At 42.2% G+C, this 19,001-nt stretch overlaps 1 protein-coding gene across 1 annotated transcript; it reads left to right on the forward strand.

Moving 5' to 3' along the window:
* Nucleotides 1-4,145: 4,145 nt before the first annotated feature.
* On the forward strand, nt 4,146-16,846 carry LOC111962123 (Krueppel-like factor 15). The gene is made up of 3 exons (XM_023984969.2): nt 4,146-4,303; nt 6,053-7,562; nt 16,556-16,846. The coding sequence occupies exons 2-3, from the start codon at nt 6,301-6,303 to the stop codon at nt 16,719-16,721; spliced, it is 1,428 nt and encodes a 475-aa protein (XP_023840737.1). The 5' UTR covers nt 4,146-4,303; nt 6,053-6,300; the 3' UTR covers nt 16,722-16,846.
* The last annotated feature ends 2,155 nt before the right edge of the window (nt 16,847-19,001 follow it).

The following is a 19,001-nucleotide window of genomic DNA, read 5'->3' on the forward strand; positions in this document are numbered from 1 at the left end:
CTCCTCCTCCATTAAGGCAAAAAAAAATCTAAATTCAAATTTTTGAGAGCGAGAGGGTTGATATTGAGGAATTATTTATATTTTCTCATGTGTCCAGTGAGGGTCAACAGTTTCTCAAGCTAAAGGTCTCTGCCAGTTGATCTGCTGCCCACAGCCTATACCCTAAAGAGGATTTGTGCAATCCCCTCTACACCTCACCTTATGGACACCCAGTGTACTGAAATGTCCTGGCTAACTCAGGATACTGTAGAGCGCGTTGTGATAATACTCAGATTATGCTAGCCAATCGATTTGTCTCTATTACATGGACAGGTCCCTCCTGTCCATGTAATCTTTATCAATTTGATCTGAAACGCAAAACTGATCCTATATTAGCACTCTGACTGTTGATACGCTTTATGATTTCGGCCCTGATTACATTGATTAAGAGTTAAATTGGCAACATCTACTCTTGGAATTGTTAAGATTTTTGAAGGCATACCATTTTTTTTTTATAGAAGTGGCAGTGGCTTAATTTCTCTACCTAAAATGTGTTTAATTGTGTTATGAGTAAAGTTTGAAGGGTTGTTTAAATCCTTACAAATGTTTCTGACAGGACTAGAGTTGTGCCATGATGGTCTTGTGTCAATAGTGGCCGACAAAAGTCAGACCGCCAGTCTAATACTGATGTTTTGTCAAAGCTCACACACACGCACAGTCTAAAAATTTTTTTTCTTAATTTAATCTCCAATAGATTTTAACATGAACTGGATGGTCAGTTATCATGGTCAAGTCATATTGTCAAAGTTGTTGTGAAGGTGGAAGAGGTATGTCTGTTATAAAAATATGTTCTGCCTTTTTGACACAAAGATCAACAGCTCAAGTTGTTCAGGCTTTGAACTTGTCCCATCTTGATTACTGTCCGGTAATATGGTCAGGCGCAGCAAAGAAAGACCTAGTAAAGCTGCATCTGGCTTAAAACAAAGCAGCACGCCTTGCTCTTAACTGCACACACAGAACTAACATCAACAACATGCATAATAGTTTGTCACGGTTGAGGGTTGAGGAGAACTGACTACTTCTCTTCTAGGCGTTTTAAGAAACATTTTTGTGTTGAAAATGCCTAACCACTTGTATAGTATGTTTGCATACACTTCAAACAGACATACTGTACATACCCCACCAGACACGCCACTATGGGTTTCTTCACGATACCCAAACCAAAGACAGATTTAATGAGTCACTCAGTTATGTATAGAGCCATGTCATCGTGGAATGCTCTGCCACCAGAGGTTACTCAGGCAAAAAGCAAGTGTATCTTTAAAAAACAAATAACAACCATATTGTGTCACAGCACCTCTCCTCTTTCTAAAGATCTACTTTAACTGTACTGTATATAAGAATATGAATACTACTCGCTGTAAGCTATCAGTCATAGTTAGTAACCGTCGATGTATTCCTAAAGACAAAAAGGTTTCTATCTGGAACCTAAAAGGGTTCCTCAAAGGGTTCTTTGATAGAGAAAGCAGAGGAACCCTTTTGGAACCCTTTTGTAGATATGCAACAGTGTATATGCTGCAGGATGTGTGTCACTGTTTTAGCCCTAGATGGCTAGATATAGAATATAGTAATAGACTGTATGTTTTTGTTTCTTTGCTGTATGACTTTCTGTGTTTTATACTGGATCTGCTTCCTTGGCTATGGTCTGCCTTGACAAAGAGATTTTAGATMTCATTGGGATTCTTTGAATAAAGTAAAAACCTATATTTAAAAAAAAAATGCATGTATCATTTCAACTTATTTGTCAACATATTAACACATACAGTATATGTCACTATGACATCTTGTCCACACCATGTATGTTAACATATGTGGCTACAGTTTTCCACAGTTATTCAATTGTACCATATCCTTTGGCCTATCATTAAGGATACAGTCAGTTTAACACATTAACCAACATTTTCTGGCTCCAAATATGATCGCTATCCGGTCCCTCAAGGGCCAGGAAGTAGGACAAAGGCAAAGYGACTAATCTGTGGCTCAACGCCTCTCTCGATCCCCCTCTGCATCCCTCCGGGGTAACATCCATTAGGGCAGAAAACCTTTTAAAACATTTTGCAGCGGAAAGCAAAAATTATAATTTCTTAGGTAATCTCMCTGTTTCAATTATGTTGCAGTCCTTTGACGCCTAATGAACACAGCCCAGGTCTAATCCAGGGAGTGACCCGGAGCGGGATGACGATCACAACAGGTCTCCCAGCTATTTGATGTGCGCATTAGAAGGTCAGAGCAGGTCAGCCATAGCCTGCTGTTTGCCTTCCAGACAGACCAGACAGGCTGGCACGTTGTACAACATGGTATTACATTCACACTAATACATTCCTACCAGCCAGACCCCCGCTGACAGACTGTGACAGTGGTCAGGTCCCATATTGTGCACTTGAGCTGATGAGGGAGAGAGAGTGGTACTGGTAGTGATGTCAATTGGCCTCAGGCGATAGACTACAGTACAGAATGATATACTGTATAGAAATATATTAATGTAGAAGAAATATATACTGTAGAAATATTTTCATGTAGAAGAATAGACACTGTGGTTATTAACTGCTTATTCAAATATATGTTGGTTGTTATTTCCTCCAAAAAAAAGGGATAATGAAGAATATATTCCACCTTTCAGGTAATACGTGTGATGCACTGTATTCTATCCACYACCAGCAATATATCAACGGCAAGAAAAAGCAAATGCGTAATTTTCAGGATCACAAAGATATTGTTGGGGAATTTCTTACAAAGGGACAYTAAAAGTCAATCTTATATGAACCATTGTTTATTGTCAGAGCGCTGGAGAGGTTCCAACAAACTTAATGCACCATAGTGTGTCAGAATCTCTGCTGCAGCCGTCCCAGCAGTTGTCTTATATACGTCTATACACAGACAAATTATATTTGCATGATTTAGCAAAATTATATCATCATTACAGTTTTGTTTCATTCATGTGACCGACCAATACTGGTTCATAACATGTGACCAATACMTCACAAGGCTTTTTCTCTCTAAGCTGAGACCTTGAAACTGAGATATCTTTCRTTCTCAAAACAAGGTCTGGGCGTACTGMCAAATTGCAGATACTGATAAGTGAGGATTTGTTCAATCAGTCCCTTGCATGAACACAGAAATTGGTTATTAGAACAGCACATGAATAGAACACAGAAATKAGTTATAAGAAAAGCACAGGCATAACATTTCTATCTATTTTCACTCTCCTCTGCCAATCATGCGGATACAGCCACCAGTTTCCCAGGATAACTCGCTTCCGCCATGTGTTTCTCTCAGAATGCTGAAGTGACTGAAAAAAATAAACAGGCACGTTCAAGAGCATTCTAATGGTTTTTAAACACTTCCTGTCTGAGTACGCCTGGCTGCACTGGTTAGCCTACATTCTTCCTGAGTGTGGGTTCCTCTCTTTGTAACTGAACTTGAATCATGTTTGTTCAAGGATGGGTGTCTAGAAGTACAGRACATACTGCTGTGTATGATGTTAGTCAAGTTCATTCACTATCTAAGAACTACACAGTAGTAGTGTTCAGTGTTTTGCTGCATCAAAATTGCATGGACAGAGAGGATGATTGTAACACTGTAATAACAGTAGGCTATATTGTAATAACGTTATACAAAATATTCAGTCTTTCCAACAGTTTCATAGCCTACATAATGAGAACACTGTGTTGTGAACTTMTTTCGAGGAAAGCAAAATCCTTCCATTGAAATGTGTTCAAATGAACTCAAATAAACTCCCAAGAATTGACTATTTTCACAGCCATATCCAATATCCATCCATGATCAATTATTATTTTTMTTTCTATTGGGAGTCATATGAGACTCCGGTAAATAGGCTACATTGTTCAACATCCCCAGTCTCCTTTTACCGCAACAGTTATCTGCTCTTCAGGCGATGGGTAATAAGCATGAGAGGAAAACTAGGAAATTACTGTCTTCCTTTACTAAACATCCCACATGTAGGCGCACACATCCTGATTGACATATTCAGAGACCAGCCTCCACGTACTGTTGGCCAATAGCGGCGCAGAGCTGGGTCGAGCCTTCAGATCCAACCTCTTATTTTAACTCATATAACACACACACCAGCAGTCATGTGACGGTAATATAGTACAACTCTGCCTCGCCGCTCGTCAGTCTGAACGGTGCTGCATGGCAAGTCTCAAGGGCAAGGCATGCATTAGAGAGAGATTCCCCAACGARTGCAAAGGAAAAGTAAATACATTGGAATTAAACAGGGATTTGTACATGCTTGATGAATAAGGTAAGATCAGATATTATTTTTTTTCCTCATCTTTTCCTTGGGAATATGTTCTGCAAGAGATATTGGGCGTGCGTTTCTACTCCAGCCTACCACCATATGCCGCAGCACACTGCTGGACAAAAACATGTTGACGTTGGAACGTTGGAGCTGCGCTTTCTTACGCGTTCTATAGCTTCTGGGATAGGCAAAAGATGTGCTCGTTTGCTTCAAAACTATAATAAATCTGTAGATTATGAGTTATGATCATATGAGACAAGCAAATGTTTAAAAATGTGTTTTTTATGTCAATAGTAGTTTGAGAGGTAATTGATTTTCAATTGATTTACATTTCATTGAAATGTAGGCCTATAAGCTTATTTTTGTTAAATCTTGTTTTMTACGTTTCTTATTAGTATGTTGTAATTATACAGTGTTTATTATTGAAATAGCACGTAATTGCATGAATATAATTTGCACATGCGGCTTTACTAGGCAATACCAGTGGTGTYCTGTCAAACATATGGCATGCTGGCCGGATTCAGCCTGCAAGTGGGTTCAATCCGGGTCCAAACACAATATATTTTAAAATGACTAAAACCAAATCGAAACTGTGTAAAAAAGACAATGGACTTACATCCATACAGTTTCTTGACTGTGTCTAGCTTATAATCACTGAAATGAAAGCTACARTCAGGGAGCATCAACAATTCCAAAAACGATGAATAAAGGACCGTTTTTGGCAAATTCTGACTGCAAGRAAATATAACACATTTTCAAGGCTGCCCCCCTGGACCTCATTAAAGACTGAATGAGGCCCCGGGGCAAAATTAGTTTGACACCCCTGAGAGATTATAAAAGCATTAATGTATCTAGGTGAACAATATATACATGGTCAAGCAGAACAGATGAATGGAGCAATTATSCACTGGATATGTCGCAATAATTGTGTGTCATCCCAATTCAAGTGAATTTCCAGTAATTGGAGTTGATTTATTGCGTTTTGCATGTTCTGTAAGTAGCTTGCAGGTGATTTGTGTACTATTTGGATTGCTCAGTGCTCTTGGCTGCCCCACACAGTGCTTTATGTTAATCCTTTGACAGTTCCTTTGGTGGGTTACTGTCGGTCACTGAGCGAAGAGCCCAGAGAAGGCGAGGGTGAAACATCCATGCTCAGCTTTGCCTTTTCTTGACAGTGTTGCAAGTTACAAATGAGTTACAAATTAAAATAAAGAAAATCCTTGCAACGTTTAGAACTTAAACAATTAGAATAATTCAATATAGKAAAACATTTGTTCAAATGAAAGAATATCCAATAAATTCATTCAATAAATAAAATGCACTAAAAACCTACTTAAATGTAAATGTGTGAGATAAAAGTGTGCTTTGTCAGGAATAATTTACATTGCGTGGTGTCATCAAGTTATTTTAAATGATGTTTACTCCTGAAATACAAGTAAAGGAAGGTGATAGYCAATAGCCGCATAGCTCTCTGGAAGTCACTTCATCTCTCACGACAACCGCTTCATCTCACGCCAACCGCGATCGAACTCGAAATGGAAACATGCACAGCATTCCATATTTTTCATGTGCAGGCTAGTAACTGAGTGGCTGAAGATAATTTGGTTCACAGATGGTGCATTGGAGATTCATGACTTGTGATTAGGTCTTGGCTATCTGTTATTTTCCCTGTAGGCTCTTGTCTGTTATTACAGTGAAAATCCGTTTAGTAACCTTCTCTCTCTTCTTATCTGCTTATTTATGTTTGTCTAGATATACAGTATCTGGGCTGGAAACCTTGGAATTTAAGACTTTTTCTACCCAAGCTTTTTTTATCTTGAGAGAGAACAACAGGTGTTCTCTATCTCTCTGCGAAGCACGACCTTGCTGTGGTGACCCGTTCGTGGGTTTATTTGGTCCCAGTCTCCCGGCAACAAGAGGAATAACCCTAACAAACTGCTGTATCAGAAAGACAAATTTCAACACAAAGTGGGAGACATTCTCTTGGCCCCTAGCCAGGAATGGTGGATAACTTCCTAGTGAGCGGCGAGGACACTTTTTTACCGTACGGTGGCTCCCCACCGGCATACCGCCTGTTGGACATGGTGACGGACGGGGGGACCTACCATGTGATGCCTTCGCCCTTCTCCGAGGATGACCTGAGCGAGTCGTCCAGCCCTCGCTCCTGCTCCAGCCCCGACTCCCAAGTGCTCAGTTCCAGCTATGGCAGCAGCTCCAGTGCCGAAAGTTCAGACAGCATCCTGGACCTTCTGCTGTCCCAGACCTCCCTAGGCGGGGCAGGGACCGGGGCGGCCATCCCCATGTCACTGCCCACCTTTCTGTGGGACTCACAGAGGGACGYGCCATCCCACCCCCACCCAGAGGCCTTGAAGGAGGAGAGCGTGGACTTCCCGGTCTGGTCCTTAGTGGACATGGAGGAGCCRTCCTTCCAGCCCACCTTAGAGGAGATAGAGGAGTTCCTGGAGGAGAACATGGAGGTGGTGTCGTCCATGAAGCAGGAGGCCCAGGAGGGGGCGCTGGGGCTGGGCCTGGAGGAGATCTTAGGGCTGGGGGTGGGACTGGAGGTGTACAGGGAGTCCTCATCCCCGGGGCCAAGGCTGGAGCCAGAGGCCAAGCATTCAGACCAAACTGTGCCGACCGCAAATGCTACCACCGTCACCGAGACCAAAAGCACAGCAGCCACATCGTCACAGGAGTACAACGAAGGCCCGCACAATGACGTGTTCAAGAGTGGTTCATTATCCAGCAGGCCAAGATCAACACAGAGCTGTGCAAATGGTGGCAGCGCTGGAATGCCGGTCATCCTGCAGATCCAGCCCATTCAGATCAAACAGGAACCTGGTGCCACGGTTCCTCCTCCTCCTCCTCCCACAATTGTCCAGCCTCCTCCTCAGTCGGCATCAGACATAAAAATTGCCCAGCTGCTGGTCAACATCCAGGGGCATACCTTCGCCCTGGTGCCCCAGCTGCTTCCCTCCACCAGCCTCAACATCTCCTCTAAGTTTGTGCGCATCGCACCGGTGCCCATCGCTGCCAAGCCCCTGGGCCTCGGTGAGGTGGCGGTCGGGGGCCAGGGCCATGGGCTGCTGGTGGGGGGTCAGAAGTTCCAGAAGAACCCGGTGGCGGACCTTATCAAAATGCATAAATGCACTTTTCCCGGCTGCACCAAGATGTACACCAAGAGCAGCCACCTGAAGGCCCACCTGAGGAGACACACGGGGGAGAAGCCCTTTGCCTGCACCTGGCCGGGCTGTGGATGGAGGTGAGTGGGTGCTCACTGACAATGATGATGATGTATTACTTTATGATTATGATGATGATGATGATGATGATCATGATTTATTACTTTATGAATTTTCTATGTCAAAAAGCTTCCGGACATTCAACGTAGTAGGCATACCTCTAGCAAGCTTCCACTGTTGACCACAAAACGTGATCATTCTTCCCAATATATCGAAATAGATCATCTCAACACACTCACTATCATAATTGTATTCAGCAGGTGTCAAGGTTTTGAAGCTCAAGAATTTAAGACGTCTTTATCTCGAGAGATTTGATCAACGTTGCTTTATGGTTATGGCAGGTTGTTTGAAGAATGCTTAGGGGGTTTTGAGTGAGAGACCAGTCAGTGAACACATGCTATCACAATCATGTTTGAGATATGGATTATACCCTATTGTTACCGTAAGGCCTTTCTGGACGCAGTGAGGTAATTATATGTCTGTCCACTATACAGTACACGCTGGGTGTCATGTTCCTCAATGGAAGGAAGCCTTTGCACCACAGACCGTGACTGGCACCCAAATTGACCTGTCTGATGAGGTCATCAATTAGCCCCAGCGAGGGGCTTAACGTGAGACTTTACAGGATCCACAGGCTCCATTACTTATTAGTAGAGGCTCATTCTCTCGCAGCACCAAGCTATCCGTTGAGGCTCAGTGTTCATGGCGCTAAACATGGAATTGAGTTGCTTGTTTCCTTATGGCTATTTGGCTGTCACTCAACATGCTATTCCTTTATTGCAGTGCCACAATTCATTCGCCACAGTAGCAGTGCTGTGAATCATTATATATGTCTAGCACTAAGTGATACTTCCCCTTGTGGAATAGTTGGATACCACTTAAAAGGAAGAAAAAGTCTTCAATAAAGGAACGCATTTGACCTGCAGTACAGCCAACCATGGTCATCTACAGTATAGTCAGAAAATAGAAAGCAAGGAAGAAATGCATATCAAATCATTGTTTGCCTTCTTTCTCTTCTCCTCATCTGCTTTTCCAGAGCTCTTGCAGTCTTAATGGCTGTCAGGCTGTGTTCAAAGTGTTAATTGGAGGGTTGTCAAGCGATATTAACATGTTCCCTCAGATTCACACTTTTTTTCAGGCAGAGAGATATCTGGGATATGTGAGAATGGCGGGGGTGTCATATTTCTGCTGGTGTAAACTAAAACTGAGCCGAAGCATGTGGGTCGAGGTCACATGGGCGCAACTCGGGCGCCTCCTGTTCTGACTCGACAGCTGTGCAGGATTGTGCATGAGTGTGTGTGTGTGTGTCTGTGTGTGTGTGGTGTGTGGTGTGGTGTGTGTGTGTGGTGTGGTGTGTGTGTGTGGTGTGTGTGTGTGGGGTGTGTGTGTGTGTGTGTGTGTGTGTGTGTGTTGTGTGTGTGTGTGTGTGTGAGAGAATAAGTGTATGCGTGTGCGCGAACGTGTGTGATTGACTGTGTGACTCTTGTCCCTCAGTACAACTGGCTGATTTCCTGAGGACACAGGGTCAGGCGGAGAGAGTGACAGTATCGGGTGAAATTGGCTTTCTAAGCCAGGGGAAATGTTATCCATATGCCCTACACAGACCTCACTAAGTACAGGTGGCTAGAAGAGCAGGGACAAGCCAACACATGGGCAAAGTAGAGATCTGTTAGTGGTGTGTGTGTGAGTGAGTGTATGTGTGTGTAACAGAGTGCATTCTGTTATGCCCTGACCAGGGATCGAACTAGCAACCTTCTATACAACATCACACGCAATTCAACCATTTTAGCCTTTAGAGCAAAAGACTAGTTTGTCACTGTGTGAGCGACAGTTGCCTTTAGATCTCATGGAAGGTGTGATGTCACCAATGTATTCCAGTCAACATCCTACAGATGACTTTGACATCCACTACACGTACAGTACGTGTGTATGTGTTTATACATGTATGTCAACACGCTCCATACAGCATATAGGTTTGTAGTGCTGATAGTGCTTTTTGAGGTTGGTGTGGTTACGGTTAGATTGTAAAAAAAATAATCACGGTTTTCTATTTCGGGTTTCAATCATTTCTTTATGTAGGTTGAATGCTGTAACAACACAGAATAAAACAATTAATATATCATAAGTCCCATGATGGTAGTGACTGCATATTATACTGCTCACTTATTAACCATAATTTATTCATATTATTTTTATAAAATATTTTAGCTGTTGTGTAAATTACATTTGTTTTATTTAATTCCAAATCATCATCTCATCTCTATAAAGCTGCTGCCTGTGCTGTCTGACAAAATCACTATTTTAGTAGTTCTTCAAGGTTAATAAGGCATACATTAATGACTGCTGAATACCAACTATCAATCACTTAGATCATCATTTTTCTTCAGGTAGAGATACCTCGCGAAGCAACTGCTCTCTATCCCTCTCAATCRCAAGTTCTTCTGTCTCTTCCCTGCCTCTCCCTCTCCATGACCGGCCCACACAGACCGGAAAAGTAGGCGCGCACAATAGGTTGTCATTGTAGTTAATTACCAAGTTTTCTGCGTTAAACTTTGTAGAATATTGGCCTGTTGGAAACTACAACTCCCTACTACATCGCACAGTTCAGGCTTGATCTGATTTCTCTCTAGAGAAACTGMGCATTGGGCTCCCAGAAAAAAACGAATTAAATGGAATTCAAATAATTTAACCGATGCCGGTCAATTAGTTGTTAAAAAAATGAAAAATAACAATCATTTTGGTTAATCGCTCAGCAATATTAGTTTGTATAGAATCATTACATATATATATTTTTTTTACATTTTAGTTATTTAGCTCAAGTGGATATCAACAGATTTTTCAACTAGTCAGCTTGGGATTTGAACCAGCAACCTTTCGCTTACTGGCCCAATTTGCTTAACCACTAGGCTACCTGCCTCATTCCCTCCCTTATATGCTCAATCGTTCATGGACTGCAGTCCACTTCTTCTCCTCTAGCACACACTGAGCAATCTATATTCCTGAAAAGGGTACTGCATCAGTCAATTTATTTATGTTGACTTTGGCACCAACTTGGCAACCTGCCAGTGGCCGTGTATTTGTAATGCTGCAAGTCTGTTCCAGTAGATGAGCTCGGCTGCAGCAGAAATCTCTCTAGTAGTTATCCAGGCGATGCATCTCGGCCCAACAAAAGAGGTCTTGTCTGGATACAAAAGACAGGATTTAGTTAGAGTGGAGGCAAGACGGTGGGTTGGATGAAGGGGGGGGGTATAGAGAGAGAGAGAGGGAGAGAGAGATATATAGAGAGAGAGTGGGCGAGTGAGAAAGGATAAAGAGAGTGAGAGGGAGAAAGAAGGAAGAGCAAGAAAGAGAGAGAGTGTGTATGAGTGAGGGGCCTGTTTTGTGTGAGGGGCCTGTTTTGCACACAATCGGGCTGAGGGAAACTGGTGTGGAAGTGAGACGAACAAAGGCTAAGCACTGAATAGTTACCATGACTGTGTGATAGGAACGTCTAGGCTGGCAGTCTGCTTGAAAAGGGAGAAGGATCGGGGTGAGGTTTCTGTGCTAAGGCTGAGACTTTTACAGTTGGACAGGGGGACATGCATGCATACACTCTTAGAAAAAAAGAGTTCCAAACGGGTTCTTTGGCTGTCCGCATAGGAGAACCTTTTGGGTTCCATGTAGAACCATCTGTGTGAAAGGGTTTTACATTAAACCCGAAAGGGTTCTACCTGGAACCAAAAGGGGTTCTTCAAAAGGTTATCCTATGGGGACAGCCGAAGAACCCTTTTAGGTTTTAGGTAGCACATTTATTTTCTAAGAGTGTACAGACACACGTGCAAACAGGTAAGGGAACGTTGTGAGCACACACAAACACATACACACACCCATGCATGCTCACCTACAGAATACACCCTTACGTACACATAGTCTCGCAGTGTTTCTCTCTTTCTCCCTCTCTTTGTCTTATATGTCTTATATGTGTACACACGCGCACAGAAAAATCGAAATAAACCTCCCCATATTTTCTCTGGAGCTGACATTGATATCATAGCATCACAAGGCCAGGGGCACACACACTCCACACTCTGTTATTCCACTGCTTCCAGTCAGTCAGTCAAGTCAGTCAGAGGAACGAAGCAGGGGGACTCCCTGGGTAGGTAGGGGGTGGGTTTTTCTCAGAGTAGTGTGCCCACACACGAGGCACGAGGGGCCGGTTGTGCAGGAAGGGGCCAGAATGATTTACGACCTTACTGTACACACAACTATTCTCTAGCCACGACCATTGGCAGTACTACTGTAGTAGAGCTTGTGCCATTTTGTGTTCTAAATGTATGCTCTAGATTCATACTCTTGTATTATTACCCTACTGTTATTAATAACAAATAGTATTATTTTATTACTATCATCAGACTGAGCCCTTATTTTGAGAGTCACGCCAATACACTACAATTSTGTAGTGGCCTATTTAATGTCCTACTAAGCTAGCTATCTGAGCGCAAACCTCTTTTCTCCTCATGGTGTGGGGACTTATGTTTTATGTGTTTGTGTGACAGATAGTAATGTGGGTTTTATTCAACTCCTTGAGCATTGCTGCTTAATTACAGGCTCGAGATTGTATCAATTCATCATCATGTCAGCTCTGGCWGTAACATCTGGGAGACTGACAGAGCTAGGCTTGGGAGAGATTGCTGCGAGGCCAATAGTTGTCGTGCCTTAACCTTGATCATGTGTTTCAAACTGGCGCTAACTGGTTAACACTGACACATAGCATTGCTTTAAGCCTATAGCCATGTACTATTGTACGAAAGCTCTAACTATTTAGCATTTCCTAATAGGATTTCTCCAGGGTTTATCCTTGGGTTTTAAGCTAGCGCTAACTAGATAGCGATGATCTTCATAGCACTGGTAAGGTCATGTGTTTAAATGAAGATAGCATGAACCTTTTTGCATTGCCTTTGCAGCCCCCTCCCCAAAAATGTTTTCATCTGACCCTCCCCTTCTACTGTAAAATAGCACCCTCCCCCCTCATAAAGTTGACTCAAAATAATGCTTGCGACCACAAATAACAAGCGACCCTGTGTATATAAACGTGGGTATCAACATTGCCACTTCAGCATGCTTTTGTGGAACAGTCAATGCCATGCAGGTGCTACGGGCCAGAAGGTTGAGGGTTCACCGACCACCACAGGCGAGCTCGCTCTCCCTGCCTGTTTCATTACAATGCAATCAGAGCCGGCTGCATACAATGATCAGCTAGGGGGGAATCAGATTTTCAACATTTTGATGCTATATTTATAATTATATACAATATATGCAACAGATTTTCCACCAACAGGTTTCTGTGCCAATGCACCACACAACCAATAAACAAAACATACCGACTTCGGGCACTTCAATATCATGGTTTGCTTTTTTTAACACCACAATAAGTAGACTATGTCAATCTCGGCAAACAGAAACTACATCCCTCCCTTACCCAGTATCGAGGGCTTGTCATTAAACTTTTTGGTGTTTTGTAACAGATGTATGTTTCTAGTCATCAATTGGCGACTGCACAGTTTGGATTGATTGATTTTATTTGTCAGTTAAAAAAATACATACAGGACCAATCAAAAGTTTGGACACACCTACTCATTCAAGGGTTTTTCTTTATTTGGATTGTTTTCTACATTGTACAGTAATAGTGAAGACATCAAAACTATGAAATAACACATATGGAATCATGTAATAACCAAAAAAGTGTTAAACAACATCGATTTCAGATTCTTCAAAGTAGTCACCCTTTGCCCTGACCAAGTTAAATAAAGGTTCAATTAAAATAAAATAAATAAAATGACAGCTTTGCACACTCTTGGCGTTCTCTCAACCAGCTTCACCTGGAATGATTTTCCAACAGTCTTGAAGGAGCACTTGTTGGCTGCTATTCCTTCACTCTGCGGTCCAACTCATACCAAACCATCTCAAGTGGGTTGAGGTCAGATGATTGTGRARGCCAGGTCATCTGATGCAGCACTCCATCACTCTCCTTCTTGGTCAAATAGCCCTTACCCAGCCTGTAGGTGTGTTGGGTCATTGTCCTGTTGAAAAACAAGTGATAGTCCCACTAAGCGCAAACCAGATGGGATGTTGTATTGCTGCAGAATGCTGTGGTWGCCATGCTGGTTAAGTGTGCCTTGAATTCTAAATAAATCACAGACAGTGTCACCAGCAAAGCACTCCCACACCATCACACCTCCTCCTCAATGCTTCACGGTGGGAACCACACATGTGGAGATCATCTGTTCACCCACACCGCGTCTCACAAAGACACGGCGGTTGGAACCAAAAATCTCACATTTTGACTCATCAGACCAAAGGACAGATTTCCACTGGTCTAATGTCCATTGCTTGTGTTTCTTGGCCCAAGCAAGTCTCTTCTTCTTATTGGTGTCCTTTAGTAGTGGTTTCTTTGCAACAATTGGACCATGAAGGCCTGATTCATGCAGTCTCCTCCTAACAGTTGATGTTGAGATGTGTCTGTTTCTTGAACTTGAGCAATTTCTGAGGCTGGTAACTCTAATGAACTTATCCTCTGCAGAAGAGGTAACTCTGGGTCTTCCTTTCCTGTGGTGGTCCTCATGAGAGCCAGTTTTATCATAGCGCTTCATAAAGTTCTTCAAATTTTCTGGATTGACTGACCTTCATGTCTTAAAGTAATGATGGACTGTTTTCTCTCTTTGCTTATTTGAGCTGTTCTTGCCATAATATATACTTGGTCTTTTACCAAATAGGGCTATCTTCTGTAAACCACCCCTACCTTGTCACAACATAACTGGTTGGCTCAAACACATTAAGAAGGAAAAATATCCACAAATTTACTTTAAACAAGGCACACCTGTTAATTGCAATGCATTCCAGGTGACTACCTCATGAAGATGGTTGAGAGAATGCCAAGAGTGTGCAAAGCTGTCATCAATTCAAAGGGTGGCTACTTTGAAGAATCTCAAATATCAAATCCATTTTGATTTGTTTTTGGGTTACTACATGATTCCATATGTGTTATTTCATAGTTTTGATGTCTTCACTATTATTCTACAATGTAGAAAATAGTAAAATAAAGAAAAACCCTTGAATCAGTAGGTGCCCAAACAGTATATACAAAAATATGTTTTAAGGTGACCGGGATTGCACAATAAAGTCTGGGACTTATTTTCATTGTGGTCCCTATTTTTTTACATGAATACATACACAATTACATGGATACAGACATATTACAGAGATAGAGACGGAAATTTTTTTCAACCTCCATATGAATATGAGGGGGGAGTATAAATGCACKTCTTACAAGCTTGTTTGGCTGGTAGCTTATTTTTTTAAATGTTTGGGGCTGCTGGTGAACTATGATGTGCAGGCATAATCAAAGTGATACTTGACTGGCGCACTTGCCAGAGTCTCTAGGATGTCTATAGCTAGGTTTCCATCCAATTGGCGACAGATTTTCATAGGAATATTYGGAAATCTTCATGAAAAACAATATGCTATTTCAGTTTCCTTTTGGAAAATTTGGCGTCGGACAACATGACAAAGATGATTTGAATCTACCAGACTTTTGAGAAAAGTAATGGACACCCATATGCTTTCAGATCCAACCTAGCGCAGCCAGCGCCATCAATAAATGAGGGATTTTGGCCAAATGAGCCACATTTAAAAACAGCCTATAACAAATTACAAAAACACTATTCTTTGTGTTTCAATGTGTAGCATACGCAAAACTTTATAGCCTATATATATATATATATTTTTTTTTTTGGGGGGGGGGGCGCTCCTTTCCTAAAGCAATAATTGTCCCCCTCACGGTTCAGCTGTCAGAGATTTGAGCACTAAATGTATCAGGTTATTGCATGCGTAGACCTTTAGGCTTAGGTGTTCACTGTATGATATTCATATTTTAATAAATGTATATATGTAGCCTATATAAAGGAAGAGAAGCTTAGGCCTAACCCCAGAGAGATAGAGATATGCCGGTGGCATGCTACGACAGTGACATATATTTATTTATGTCAGATGGCTACTGTGTCTGATATAGACGTACAGAAGGAGGGTAATTCGTACATTTCTGATCCAAATATTTTGCATAAAGACAAGCATTATATTGTCAGATTATAGGAGTTACTCTTGTAGGCCTCTTCCTCATTTCAAGTTCAGCTGTCGGAGTCAGTTGCTTTCATGTCATAGGCCTGCAGTAGTTAAAGCTTAGTAATAGCCACACCATACCAAATCTTCACAGATGTTTTATTAGGGTAATATCAAAAGTAAGTCAAGCCATTGTTTATAGGGAAAATACAAGCAGAAGAGTGATTGCAAACCAGGGGAAAAAAACGCACCTCCCTCCCCTCTGCCCCCCCCCCAAAAAAAAAAAACTCCCTAAAGCAAAAAAATTAGTTGGACATCCCTCCCCTATTTTGGACCACCCCTCCCCCCTAGTAAATTTCGATCTGTCCCTTAGCTTAGCCTAGCCATGTGTTTTAAGCTAATTATTTAGCATTGCTAGCATTACTTTAGGGTTCATCCATGTGCTTTAAGCTAGCTATACTGTAACTATTCAGCAATGACATATAGTCTGGTGGCCTTTGTCAGGGATGTTACATAACTAGCGAGGCTTGGTGAGATGCAGTAGGTCTTGCAAGAAAAGGGAGATGCCCAGATTTACTGCAAAATAACACTTTGGTTCAAGCAGACGTGGCGTAGCCAATCACTTATTATGGTATACACTGCCCCAAGACTGCCAAAGTCAAAACATGTCGAGCTACTTGCTGTAAAATGACTTTTACCATCATGACTGTACACACATCTGTATATTCTACCATTTCGGAATCACTGTCGCAAACATTTGACAATAATATGGAATAAAACTAAAACCAAATTCTCTTGTCTGTACTATGTCAAGAAATATTATAAATATWTTTTTTTAATCATGTTATGTAAACAATAATGTTTTGTTATTTTCTAAAATGATTGACATCTCTCTCCTATCTGTGTGTGTCTCTCCCAGATTCTCACGGTCGGATGAGCTGTCGCGGCACCGGCGGTCCCACTCAGGGGTCAAACCCTACCAGTGTCCCGTGTGTGAGAAGAAATTTGCCCGCAGTGACCATCTATCAAAACACATCAAAGTCCATCGCTTTCCGCGAAACCGGACGCTGCGCACAGCAAACTGACCCCATCCGGATCACTCTTCAATGGACATAGACCAAGGGAGCACGGAATGTGTGTGTGTGTGTGTGTGTGTGTGTGTGTGTGTGTGTGTGTGTGTGTGTGTGTGTGTGTGTGTGTGTGTGGTGTGTGTGTGTGTGGTGTGTGTGTGTGTGTGTGTGGGTGGTGTGTGTGTGTGTGTGTGTGTGGTGTGGTGTGTGTGGTGTGTGGTGGTGTGATGTTGGTGTGGTGATGAGTATGGAGGTGTTGTGGAGAATGAGATGGGAAAAAGAAGAAACTAATGATGGTGCTGAGGATGGCGAAGGAAAGGGGGGGGAGGGGAAGGAGAGACAAAAGAGAGAGATACTTTCCTTTACGGTACAGACACCCCACGACCTAGACTATTCCATTGTACGCTGTTAAAAGTACACAAGGAACCGGGACATGGCAATGTCCCTTTGAAGTTCCCCTGGCAAGACGCAAATTGGTTTAAGACTGAGACAGTGAATCCTATAACATCTCGCAATATATAGAATCAGCACATTAACCTCTTCTCCACCAGGCACCGCCAGCTTTCTTCAGGGACAGCTTACCACACTTAGATGGAGAGGATTGGACCCATAGTTGGTTCCTCCCACACACACATTATCGACGATCAGATATTGATAGCTTAATACACTAAATATAAATTCACAGCAACAGGAATACAAGCAATTAGAAAATATCTTTAAGGAGATACCCAGAAAACATAGACCTGGACAAAGTCAATGACCCATAGTTAACTTATATATATGTATTAATCAGCCTTTTGAAGCTAGCATGACTTTTTGTTATTCAACGAATCACTATTACCATAGCAGGTGGAGGGAACAGTGTAAGCTTATGGGCCAAAAAATTAGCAAAATACAGTGGTCTGAGCAGGCAATGGCTTACGCACCATAAATAATAAATTCATGGCTGAATGGGAGAGAGTGAGGCACTGGCACAAAGTGTCCATAATCAACCTCAGGCTTTTTTTTTATTTGTACCGCAACGGGGGGCTTTTTTAGACGACATAATAGGCTAAGCTGGCCCCACGACATGCCAAATTAATTCACAGATTTCATAAACATTCTTTCAACGTTTATACAATCATTATCCATTAAGGTCAAATACACAATTTCAGTCCCGCAAGAAGTTCAACTTCTTAGACACAATGTTTTTTTCAGTAATAACATCAATACACAGAAAAAACACTACACACTAGAGTCGTAAACTTCAAAACGAACAGAACAACACATGCGTTTAACTTCATAAGAGAGCAGTTTACCATCCGCTAAAACAGTACATTTAAGGATTAAATAAAATCCACAAATATAAGCGGTTCTACAGGATATCATCTTGCAAAGCAAGTACGTGGAATTAGGCAATAAATACACTATCAAATGCACATTAGAAGAAGAGGAATATTCAAACGGGAGAACGATTTTAAGAACCATTAAAAACAAGACATTGGCGCCCTCCCGTCCCATTCATTCCACACTCATAAGACCACATCAATCCCACCTCTCTTAACCTTAAACCTCGAATCCCTACTCCTAACCTTAACCTCTCCTAAAACCCCACGCCTAACCTTAACCTCTCCGGCAAACCCACGGCGTTAGACCTTAACCTCTCCCCAAACACCAACGGCTAACCTTAACGCTCTCCCCAAAACCACGACTAACCTTTAACCTCTCCCCAAACCCCACGCCTGAACCGTTAACCTTCCCCAAACCCAGCCCTAACCTGTAAGCCCTCCCAAACCCCACGCCTAACCATTAAACTCTCCCCAAACCCCCACGCCTAACCCTTAACCGTCTCGCCAAGACGGCTGGTTATGACCCTTGAACGCGCTAATCACTTAATTTTACCATTACGCTAATCAGGGTTCTCATCCGCTAAACGTTAATCTCTACCTCCCTCCTTACACCCCTAATCCTGGACTCCCCTATGGAAAAGTGATCTGGCACCGAATCAGCTGAGAACCGCAACAGGACTTCCTCTGTCTCTTCTCCTTTGTCCTCAATGACTCAGATCAACAGACAAATTATCGAGACCCCCTAGTAACGCACATGGTGGGTTTCACAAGATAGGAGATCGAGATCCCTACAGTCAATCAATCAAACAACACTTCTGTGTGGTCGGCGAAAGTAGAACTTCTCTAAGTTTCAGCACACTTACCATACCACCAAACATACAGAATAATTTCAGCATTCAGAAGAAACAACAAATTTAAGGACCTCCTGCCAACCGAAAGCACTCAGATTCAGTAGTAAGCAGCCACA

This window comes from Salvelinus sp. IW2-2015, linkage group LG1, assembly GCF_002910315.2.
Source record: "Salvelinus sp. IW2-2015 linkage group LG1, ASM291031v2, whole genome shotgun sequence".
Classification (NCBI taxonomy): Eukaryota; Metazoa; Chordata; class Actinopteri; order Salmoniformes; family Salmonidae; genus Salvelinus; species Salvelinus sp. IW2-2015.